The sequence below is a fragment of the Rhinopithecus roxellana genome, chromosome 17 (assembly GCF_007565055.1).
Source record: "Rhinopithecus roxellana isolate Shanxi Qingling chromosome 17, ASM756505v1, whole genome shotgun sequence".
Lineage (NCBI taxonomy): Eukaryota > Metazoa > Chordata > Mammalia > Primates > Cercopithecidae > Rhinopithecus > Rhinopithecus roxellana.
The window spans coordinates 12,249,750-12,261,850 of NC_044565.1; the positions used below are offsets into that span (position 1 = coordinate 12,249,750).

Sequence of the window (12,101 nt, forward strand, 5' to 3'; positions counted from 1 at the left end):
TTACCAAGACACTAACGGCTCCATGAATGAGAGTGTTTGGGAACCTCTGATGTATACTATGATTGCAATTCTTGACCTCATAGAGCTTATATTCTGGCAGCAGACCCAGAGCCCAAACCTAGGACTTTTAACCCCAAGTACAGTACATTTGTTAGGTTTCAAAGCTCACTACTTGTTTAAACTTTACATTCATTCATTCATTTTTAGTGACAGGGTCTCACTCTGTTGCCCAGGCTGGAGTGCAGTGGTGTGATCATAGCTCACTGCACCCACAACTCCTGGGCTCAAGTGATCCTCCCAGCTCAGGCTCCCAAGTTGCTGGGACTATAGGCACGCCCCACCAGGCTTGGCTAGTTTTATTTGTTTTTAGTAGAGCTCAGGTCTCACTGTATTGTTCAGGCTGGTCTCAAACTACTGGGCTGAAGTGATCCTCCCTCCTTGGCCTTCCAAAATGCTGGAATAAGAGGTGTGAGCCACTATGCCTGGACAAATCTGGACTTTAGTGTTGTTGTCGTTTTTAGTCTTAAATGAGACAGCGTCTCACTCTGTCACCCAGGCTGAAGCGCAGTGGCGCGATCTTGGCTCACTGCAGCTTTGAGCTCCTGGGCTCAAGCAATCCTCCCACCTCAGCCCCCAAGTAGTTAGGACTACAGGTGTGTGCCACCATGCCTGGCTAATTTTTGTATTTTTTGTAGCAGTAGGGTTTTGTCATGTTGCCCAGGCTAGGCTTGAACTCCTGGACTCAAGTGATCCACCTGACTCAGCCTCTTGGGCTTTGGTTTCTAATATAATTTTTAGCGATTCATAGTGTCCCACCCTACTGTATTGCACCAAGACCCCTATTATTGGATATTTAGTTTGTTTACATCTTTTTAAAAATTAAATAAAACACAAAGCTATATTTGTGTATGCAGAAATGTAACACAGTTATGTATCATAATATAGGTATAACGTATTTGTGTATAATATTTACCACAAGGTTCACTATAATAAAAAATTATCTGAGAAATCACATGAGATTTAATATATAAATGATAATACATCTATTCACTAGATTGCTATGAAATCATTAAGATGCAGTAGAAGTAGATACACCATTGCAGTGAGATGTCTGTTATATTGCGAAGTGAAAAAAACAGTTTCCAAAGAGAAAATTGGATATATTTATATTATATAGAACAGGTGTCTAAAAATAAAGTTTGAGGCTTAAACTTTACTTTTAAGCACCTGTCCAATATAAACTGTCAATTATTATAAAATTAAAGATTAAAAAAATAATACCCTCAAGGTATTTATAATCTAGTGGAAAAATAAGATAATATGCACAGTGTAGTAGGTTGAATGGAGGCCTCCCAAAAGATACATCTATGACTTAATCCCTGGAAAGTGCAAATATGACCTTATTTGGAAAAAGAGTCTTTGTGGTTGTAATTAAGTGAAGGATCTTGGATTATCTGAGTGGGCCCTAAATCCAATGACAAGTATCGCTATGAGAAAAACACACAGCAGAGACATGGAAAAAGCCACATGAAGACAGAGGCAGAGACAGGAGTTATGTAGTCACAAGCCAAGAAATATCTGGAATGACCAGAAGTTGGAAGAGGCAAGGAAGAATTACCTGCTCCCCACAACCCCCCAGGGCCTTTGGAGGAAGCAAGGTGCTACCAACCCCTTGACTTCAGATTCTGGCCTCCGCCTTGTGACAAACGTCTGTTCTTTTGAGTCACCAAGTTTGTGGTAATTTGTTATAGCAGCCACAGGAATCTAATATACATGGTATAAAGAATGATTACCTCTATGATTTTAACTGCTTTCCTCATTTGTTGTCGTTCCCAAATATCCTGTTTTTCATCTTCCTGACTTTCTTCACTTGTTTCTTCATTTCTACTTACTAGGGGGAAAAAAAGTTCACATGTAAACATTTAATATTTTTCCATTTTAATTGCAGCAGCCAACATTTTTTGAGCTTATTCTACACAGGCTTAGCACGACTTTACATGTTATTTATTCTTCACAATAATTCTGGGAAGAAGGCACCATTATTGCCCTCATTTCACAAGTGAGGAAACACAGATATTGGGAGGTTAAATAGCTGTCTGAAGACTATGACGAAGTTGGAAGTTGGATCCTGGGATCTGACTCCAGAACCCGTACTCAAAACACTACAGCCCTATATATTTCTCAGTAAAAAAACTGAGAAAGAATGAAATGTTTGGTTTTTCTCATCAAAAATCTCTCAATTACTACCTAAGAATCTAAATATTTAAAAGTAAGTTGTAAGGAAGTCTTTTCCTGGAAAAAAAAAAAAAGTTACAAAAAGCTTGGTAAAATGCATATATTATAAATGAGAAATGTGAAAACAGTCCTTTAAGGCTTAGCATTGTGGGTAGATGAAATTTTTTATTACAGCAGGGAAGATTTTAATACACGACATCGAAAATCTCTGTAGATGCTTCCATGTTGAAAAAATATATTTATAAAGGTGATGATTGTTTTCAATGTTTTAAAAATAAGATACTGCACATTTTTTTAAACCTGTTAAAAAAGATCAAGAGGGGGTCAGATATTAATAAACATTATTACATACACTCCTTGATAATAACATTTTGATACAGATACATCTTTTAGAGGTCATAATATCATGGACCAAATCAATGTTAAAAACCGTTATCAACACTCTACAATGTGAGACAGCACATTACATTTTTATGGAGATTCTCTCATAATATTATATTCTAATGAAAAATATCCTAATCTTCATATATTGGTATACACATACTTGATTCCTCAGCCATCCTTTGTCTAAATGTTTGAGGTTTTAGGGTAAATGGTATTCTCTTTTCATGGTCATCAGGCTCACTCTCAGGGTCATCTTCACTCTCTTTCTTCATACCAGAGACGGTAGAGGTATGTTCTACATCCAAAGAAATATAGTCATCTTGGGCTCTGGCCAATTCACGTTTTCTGCGGGCTGCCTGAATAAAAGCTGCATCTGGGATCTTAACTGAAGGAAACAAAGAGAAGGACACTAAAAACCAAAGACCAATGTAAGTAAATATTCCTCACATTTAAGAAAAAGAAAAAAGCACCATTTCCCTAAATTATTTGCTATTTTGATATATGAATGTGACTTTAATAAATGGCTCAAAATCTGTATCAGTAAAGGAAGAAAACTTAATAGAGATCAAATACAATTTAGAAAAATCAACCAAATCTAGAAGTATCAGAAAATATACTGAAACCACTTCATTTTATCTTTTAACTCTCTTACTCATCAGGTACTGCTCACTTTGTTGAGGGGTGGCTATTTCTCATTTCTGGAAGCTCTGAGATTGTCAGCACAGGGATGTGGAGGGGGCTGGGTGTGGTGTTCCCCAATCAGTGAGAGCTACAGAAGTCAGAAGGATCAATGACAGACCAGTCTGACTTACCAAGTAAGAGAGATACTACACTACGATGTCCTCCTTCCCTCCTACCCACACTTACAAGAAATCAGAAACATACTACAAACAGTAACAGAGCAAAGCCAAATTAGCCTCTGCCGTTCTATAGTGAGCCGCACGTGAATAAACATGAGACATTAAGAAGTGTAAAGAAAATAATCAGGTTCATTTACCAGGTGAAAAATTTTAAATGACAACAACTCTTAAGAGAGCCTTATTTTTTTCTTCATATTGTACAGCATAAACATCATTAGCATAAAGTCTTCCAATTTAAAACAAGTTTCTTCATGCATGATCTAAGGTGAAATTTATCTTCATTCTGGAAAAAATGGTTTCTTAAGAAAAATACTACAGTAAAGAAATGGCGAGAGAAATTTTCGCCATTTTAAGCATTTCAAACTACTAAAAAGATGTCAAGCTACTGAGGCTCTAGTGAAATTTTCTAAACTTTCCCACAAGTTGACCCAAATTCCTTGAGAAATAAACAGAAAAATGTCATGTACTTGGAGATGCACAAAAGCTCCAATGTTAGATACAAACAAACAAAAAGAGATATATCACAGACCAATATGCTTGACATCAGCCCTAGGGAAAATTAAAAGTCCTTGAGTAAATCATGAAGCAATAAAGTAATCACTAGAAGTCAATAAATATTCATCAAGAACAAGTAATATAAAATCAGGTTATTTGCTTTTGTATAGATTAGTATTTATAGACTACTGTCAGGGACATGATGAAGGTCATGTCCTCCTCCCAAAGCATTTAAGATTCAAAATCATCACAGCAGGTTATAGTAGCAATTCTCAACCCTGGCTACACATCACAGTCACCTGAGAAGCTTGACATACCCAGGCCTCTACACCAGCAATTCAGATGTTGATCTGAGGCAGAGCTGGGCAAAGTATGTTTTTATAGCTCCCTAGAGGATTTTAATGTGCAGGCAGGGTTAAGATAAGACAGTTAGGTTCAAATACTCAAGTATATGAATATGGACACAGAAATTCTTATTTTGGAAGTGATTTTCCTGAGATGACTTGGTAGGGTTTAATTAGTAAGTCACAAGCAATGGGACACAGTAGTAAGATATTAGTGCTACATAAAGGTAACCGCTCAAGTGAAAATAAAGACGTAAAAGTTCAAGGAAGAATATTGCATCTGTCCTGTTTCTGCATATTCAATACCTAGTTCAAGGGTTCTCACACAGCAGATGCTGAGCAGACAAGGGATGAATCAATAATGTCAGCATATTGTTCAATAATAAACACATCATGTTTTTACAAATTTATAACTTATGAATAATTCTTCACATACATCCTCCTATCTGATATACCATCATCTAGGGCTGAGAGGTAAATTATCATCTTCTATTAATAACAAGCAGTCTCTGCTAGAGGGACTATTTCGAGGCAGATATTCCTTCCGAACACAAATAAATGCTTTTCTTCCACATGCGTGCCCTTAAAATGAACACATTCCTCCATCTTTTCTTCTCTAGCCAGTAAGTCCTTTGAACTTTCAGGTGTTCCTCACAGGACAAGTTTTCAATTTTTAATCAGTGGGGGAGGGGCAATTCACCCTGCTGAACTGTTCTGCACTCCTGTAAGACATTTATCAATCCTTGCCTGTAGGGCACTACGTGCCAGCAACAACTCAACCACTATAATCATTTAAATAATCCCATACATTTTCAAATGCTGCCCTCTCTCCTTAGGTGGGGCCAGTGCTGCCTACACTTCACAACCACTGCCTTATGTTATTTAATCCACCATCTTTTTTTGTTTTTGAGATGGAGTCTTGCTCTGTCGCCTGGGCTGGAGTGCACTGGCGTGATCTCTGCTCACTGCAACCTCTGCCTCCCAGGTTCGAGCAATTCTTTTGCCTCAGCCCCTTGAATTACAGGTGCGTGCCACAATGCCTGGCTAATTTTTATATTTTTAGTAGAGATGGGGTTTCGCCATTTTGGCCAGGCTGGTCTGGAACTCCCAACCTCAGCTGATCCAGCCGCCTAGGCCTCCCAAAGTGCTGGGATTACAGATGCGAGCCATCGCACCTGGTCTAATCCACCATCTTTTATAGTAGCATTGTTTGGTACAGTAGCCACTAGCCCCATGTGACTATTCAAATACAACTAAAAATTCAATTTCTCAGTCTCACTATAGCCACATTTCAAGAGCTCAATAGCCACTTGTGACCAGTGGCTACCATATGGACAGTGAAGACAGAAAATTTTTCCAAACCACAGAAAATTCTACTGAATAGCACTGTATCTAGAATCTAGACAAGGCTTTACCCGTTTACTAGATTTCAGTTCTTCATACTGGCTTAATCACTTAGTATTTCTGTACCTTGCGTACATGGAGAAGAAACAAAATTACAAGGTTACAGAGCTACTGGTTGTTGTTATTTAATAGGCTAATAAAGAAGCACTTATTACTATATTACAAGCATTATAAAATATATTTTAATAATTTTATTTCACTAAAATGTGTTTCCTTTACAAAGCTATGTATTTTACTTTATTTTCTCAGAAGGGATCTTAGGCTTCTCTAGACTGAAAAAGGACTCCACAGCACAAAACACGTTATAAACCTCTGAAGACGCCAGATAAATATTTTTGACTCTGTGGGCTATAGGGTCTTTGATGAAACTTCTCAACTCTGCTACTGCAGTGCAAAAGCACACACAAATAATAAGTAGCTGAAAGACTGTGTTTTACTAAAATCTTGTTTACAAAAATATGTAGTGGGCCAGATTTGCCACCCCTAAACTAGACTGATCTTTCTAAGACACAAAAACATTCATGTCACCTGTATCAAATTTTCAGTGGTTCCCTAAGCCCTATATCATCTGACTCCAACTTGTCCTTCCTGTTTTCTTCTTTTCCTTAAACTCCCAACCAAATACTTTCAGCCAAACAGAGCTATCTTTAGCTTCCTGCACATATTACATACCTTCCCTAAAGTTTCAGATATGCTACATCCTATACCTGAAACATCCTCCCTGACAAATTCATACCATCCTTTAGGTATCAGTATCAATCACCCAGCATAGCACAGTGGTTAAGAAGAATACAGGCTCTAGAACAGACTGGGTTTGAATCCTAGCCCTGCTACTTACAAGCTGTCTGACCTGTGCATGTTAAAATGTAATAAAAATGAGCAGTCAATTCTGGCACTCTGACAATTATCCTTAATGACCTACTTGCCCCATATGTCACCAGAGTTTTTAATATGTTATTAATAACTATATCAAAAACACTATATTAAAAATAAAATTCTTAACCAAAATCATACAAATTACTAACCTGTTGATGAAAGTTCTTTTTCTCCAAGAGAGCTAGAGCTGTCAGAAGACAAACCCTGATCATCCTTACTTTCTGAGGAGTGATGTATTTCATCCTCTTCATCTGTGGACATATCAAAGACTCTGGATTCTAACAGGACATTAAAAAAAAAATAACAAAAAAGAATCAAAATAATGTAATTAATAATTGAAATTCTGAACAACACATGGCATATGTATAATATGGTGTTTTAATCCTACTCCACATATTAAAGTAGACATATTGATCTTCCTCCAACTTTCTTTCTTAAGCAACTGAATGATCTACTAAGTGTACAAAAACCCTATTTGTATTTGTATTAACTAGGCATCTAATAATATATTTCCAAAAAGATGCAATGAGAAGAGGGAAGGAGGCATTAGAGAAAAAAAAGAGACAAAATTGAAGTAATATTTAGAAAAGTAATGATTGTGAGTAAGTAGAAAAGAAAAATATTTAATGTATACTATGTACTAGGCACGTTAAAACCTGTTTTACATGACTTATTTAATACTTGTAATTCTATAAAGTAAATACTATTTCTGATGAGTTCACTAAGGATTAGGAGGATAAAGAACACCAACTCAGGAAATGGAGAAGCAGGGCTTTCAATCTAATCCCATCCAACTTCAGAATTTAGGCTCTCTTTATAGTATGCCATATTTCAGTGGCTGGTGGCAAGAAATACTGAAATGAGCACTTTGGTCAAAACTAAACCATGGGTCTATCTTTTCAATGCATGATTTGGAAGGTCAAATAGTCTGTTAAATTCAATTAATCTGTTAAACAAAGATAACACCAAGATAAAACCCACAGGGGTGTTGTGAAAATTAAATGAACAAAATAAAGGAATTCTTGACATTACTGACAAGAAAGGGTTTGGTTAATCCACAATAAATTTGCAATCTTTATGAGTAACCTTAAAACATAAGATTACATAGTACTCATTACTTTTAATTTTCTACCTTAGTTAAAAGACCTACATACAGTTCAAAAAAGGCTGGAGTAAAATCAAAATTTAAAACACTTAAAAAAAATAGCTGCAGCTCACATCTTTCTTAGATATTGCCATTTATGATAACCCATACCTGTTTCCAAAGTGGATTAACACCAAAGCAGTGGGTCTCAAAGCATGGTTTATCAATCCCTGGAGGTCCTTGAGACTCTTTCAGAGTCTGTGAAATCAAAACTACTTTCATCACAATAATAACATATTATTTGTTCTTTTTACCATGTTGACATCTATATAATGAAGTAAAGGCAGTGGTGGGTAAAACTGCTAGATCCTTAGCATAAATGAATCAATTTGTAGTAGCAGTTATGGTATTTTTCACTACCTCACATTGGCAGAAAAAAGCCAGTTGCTCTTAATGAAGTAATTACAAAATTGTTATTTTATTAAATTTTGACCCTTGAGTACACACGTTTAATATTCTTTGTGACAAAATCAAAGTATTCATAAGACACTTTTGCTGCATCTTGAAATGCAATGGCTGCCTTAAGGAAAAGCATTTGTGTGACTGAGTTGCAAGCTGAACTAGACATTGTTTTTAAGAAGCGTCACCATTTTACCCGAATGACTAACAAACTGGTTATTCAGACACGGCTATCTGACAAACATTTTCTCAAACATGAGCCCAGTTGTGCCTATCACTTCCAAAATGAGAGATTTCAAGTGAAAATTGGGATTTTGGAAAACGTATATTCTCTACTGTGAACCTAATGGCTTTCCAATGCTTAGACTGATTAATCAGTGGTAATAGTAACTGAGTTTTTTTGGTATTGTACACTAAAATGCTCCAACATTTGTAAGATCTGCAAACTCATCTAAAGAATACTTTTCAAATAATGCAAGATGTTACCAATCGTTCATGAGTAAAAGATCCAAAGTATAAAACAGAACAGAGTTTTAATGTAAGAGCACCTCAAATTTAATTTAATCATATGGTTTAAGATTCCATTTGGCAACTTTTTTTTTTTTTTTGAGATAGAGTCTCCCTTTGTCACCCAGGCTAGAGTGCAGTGGCATAATCTCAGCTCACTGCAACCTCAGCCTCCCAAGTAGCTGGGATTATGGGCACCCGCCACCATGCCCAGCTAATTTTTGTATTTTTAGTAGAGATGGGGTTTCGTCATGTTGGCCAGGCTGGGCTCGAACTCCTGATCTCTTGATACGCCTGCCTGGGACTCCCAAAGTGCTGGGCTTACAGATGTGAGCCACTGCGCCCTGCCCACAACTAACTTTTAAGAAGGGTTAGTCTATTACTTGTTGAGCTTTGTTATACTAAAGCACAACACTCTCAATGATCTAAAAAGGTTATTAAGTACTTGTCTTAATCATGTATCTGTCAGAGGCTGTATTTTCTTCAAATACTTCAACCAAACCAAAATAGCACAACAGATGAAAAGCAGAAACAGCTATGAGAATTCAGCTGTCTTCTATTAATATTTTGCCAGACATTAAAGAGATCTGCAAATTGAAAACAATGCTACTCTTCCTTTTTTTGTGCAATAATTTTCACAAAAATCTTACTTATCCTTACATGTAATAGATTTTTTAAGTGAATTAATAAATTTTAATTTTAGTATGGTAAATACTGATAGGTATAACCTACTGAAGCAAAAGCTCTTTGGAATCCTTAATCATTTCTAACAGTCTAAAGGAGGTCCAAATCCCAAAAAGTTTGAGAAACACTATTCTAGAAGGCAAGAGAAAAGGCAACTCCTTACTTCAACGTTCATCTACAAAGTTTCACCAGAAAACAAATATAAAACGTCATGAAAACTTTAGACAAATAGAAGGTCACAAGAAAGACCAAGAAATCACGAAGATCACAAACCTGAAGGACACTATATTACCTGAAATAAGACAGGCAGAGAGAGACAAACACCACATGACCTCACATGTGTAATCTAAAAAAGTGGAAATCAGAAGTCACAGAAGCAGAAAGTCGAGTAGTGGTTAGCAGGAACTGGGATTGAGAGTGGTTGGGGAGATACTGGTCAAAGGGCACAACATTTTAATTAGACAAGATGAATTCTATTTTACAACACGGTGACTAAAGTTAATAACGCATTGCATACTTGAAAATTACTAAGAGTAGATATTAAGTGTTCTCACCACAAAAAAAGTAAGTACCTAAGGTAATGCAAATGTTAATTAGCTCCATTTAGTCACTGTAGACACATTTCAAACATCATGTTGTATGCCATAAGTATATACAATTTTTACTTCTCAATAAATTAATAAAAATCACTTTAATGAGAATAAAAAATAGGAAGATTCTGGATCTCAAGACTAACCAAAAACCGTATTCCTCATTAAGCTACAATTCAAACTCAGAGCAGCACATTTTATGTAAACAACTTTATGCTGCCTTACATCTGTATTTAAGAACTCAAAGGTACTTCAAAATGACACTATATTTAACACCATTACTGGCACAATCTACAGTGTCATGAATCTCTATCATGCTTCTTTGTGTTGTATATATTATTTTTAATAGTTTTTGCAAATAACTGGTGAAAAAAGAAAACAAGCAAGGGGGAATGTTCCAAAACCTAGATTCTTGTATTATTCTGGCTAAATGTTTTCAAGAAAGATAAGTTGGGCAAGTGTCTAAAAGGTACATATAACTTCTGCCTACTTAATAGTATCTGAAATTATTGAATTCTGTTGTGACAATTTAGGTTCTTCATAAACTTTGATAACTGTGTTAGTTATAACTGGTGGAGTCATCTGATGGTGAAAACGAAGAGCCTCCCAACTATACAGGATTGTTTTATCTCGCCTAAGGAGTCCAAAAGGTAGATGCAGGCAGCGGGCGAGTGCTCGAGCTGTTTTCTCGCTCACTACCTTCAGGACTTGGACTTAGCACGGCTGATGGTCGGCAGCAAGTTACAGAACCCCTAGAGAAGGATCCAGAGACCCCGCGGCCCCTTCCCGCCCTGTGCCGTCACCTCCTTTCTTCCCCGCGTCACTCTGGACACCCGAGCCTTCGTTCTCGCGGGGAGCCGCTTCCTTGGCGCGCCGGGAGCTCGCCCAGACCCGGCCCCGGCCACCAGGGCCCCGAACCCGGTGAGGCCGTCCTGCCACCGGCGCGCGGCCTCCTCCAGAGGGCGGCCCTTCTTCCGCAGAACCCGGGGCCGCAACTTCTCTCGGCGCCCCAGGCTCAGCAGGCGACTCCTCAGCGCCATCGCTGTCGCTGGAATCAGCAGCGCGCTGCCGAAAAGTCCTTTTCGGCCTGTGAGCCATGGCCGAGGCCGAAGCTCCCGGAGCCCTATGACCCGGTGAACCCCAGGCCAGAGCTTCAGTACCCGCCCCCAGCGCGCGCTACCGCCTCTCCCGGTCGCCGAGTGCGCGCGCCCGTCCGCCAGCCTTCTACTACCCGCTTCAATGTCTGCGCCTGCGTGCTTTGCCTTCTTGGCTGTGGTTGGCCGAATTCTGTTCTGGGGTCTGGGTCTGGAGAGGCAAAGCGTTCCTTTTTGCCAGTTTAGGTTGCGTGGCCTGACATCTAGAGATTTCCACGGCCTCTCCGGGCTGAGTCCCAGGGAGAGCAGAACTCACGTGCTCTCCTTGTGAATTAGGCTTTATGCTCTCCGTCCTGGACTGGAGCCAGATCCGTTGTCTTTTATTTTCCGGAGAAAGAGCCCCCTCCAACCACGATGTAAAACAAACGAAACCCCGGTAGTGTGACGCTCGGGGTAGGAGGAGATGCCTCTGAGAGAAAAACAGTAAAGCCTGTACATAAAGAATGCATACAGACTAGCAAAAATCAAACGACTACTCTCAGGCAGCAGGACTTCAAGAGAAGTCCTGGTTAAATGCTTTCACCCTTAAGGAAAGTATCTAAAAACAAAAAAAAAGGCTATTGTCTGAGGCAAATTTTTACTATATTCATTAAGCTCTGTCTACAGAAAGGAAGCCTGCACCATGAATTTTGAGTGGTTGATCCTTTTGGTAAAACCTATTGTTATTTGGGTGCCTCTGACTGTCTACATCTAGAGTAATTCATCCAGTTCATTTAATTCATCTTGCTGCAGTTAGTTCCGTGCTCAACGACGTTTCTGCCTCTGCTTTGGAGAACAAGACTTTCCAAGGGCTTCACAGAAGTGGATATTTTAAGGGATTAAATTTCCAGACTCTCAGCTTTGTAAAAAGAAAACCTTAAACAAATTAAACAGTTTAATTGAGCAAATCACACGCCCCCTAAACCAGAATAGGTTCAGAGAGGCTTTAAGCGTAGCCAGTCACCTAGTGGAAGATTTATGGATGGAAAAACGAAAGTGAGGTACAGAAAACAGAAACTAAATATGTCTTAGAAGGCCTCTGTACT

The 12,101-nt window shown here is 38.3% G+C and overlaps 1 protein-coding gene across 4 annotated transcripts in view; it reads right to left on the bottom strand.

Moving 5' to 3' along the window:
- The window catches only part of GCFC2 (GC-rich sequence DNA-binding factor 2), a 49,532-nt gene extending 38,301 nt beyond the window's left edge, over positions 1-11,231 (bottom strand). For 3 of the 4 annotated variants that reach the window (XM_030921140.1, XM_010362801.2, XM_030921139.1), the window contains exons 1-4: positions 10,726-11,231; positions 6,748-6,876; positions 2,780-3,004; positions 1,794-1,891 (exon numbers count right to left, since the gene is read on the bottom strand). In XM_030921140.1, the coding sequence (XP_030777000.1) occupies positions 1,794-1,891; positions 2,780-3,004; positions 6,748-6,876; positions 10,726-11,020 (747 nt within the window). In that variant the 5' untranslated portion in view covers positions 11,021-11,231. The remainder of the gene's footprint in view (positions 1-1,793; positions 1,892-2,779; positions 3,005-6,747; positions 6,877-10,725) is intronic. The other variant, XM_010362802.2, reaches the window with a different exon arrangement.
- Between the last annotated feature and the right edge of the window lie 870 nt (positions 11,232-12,101).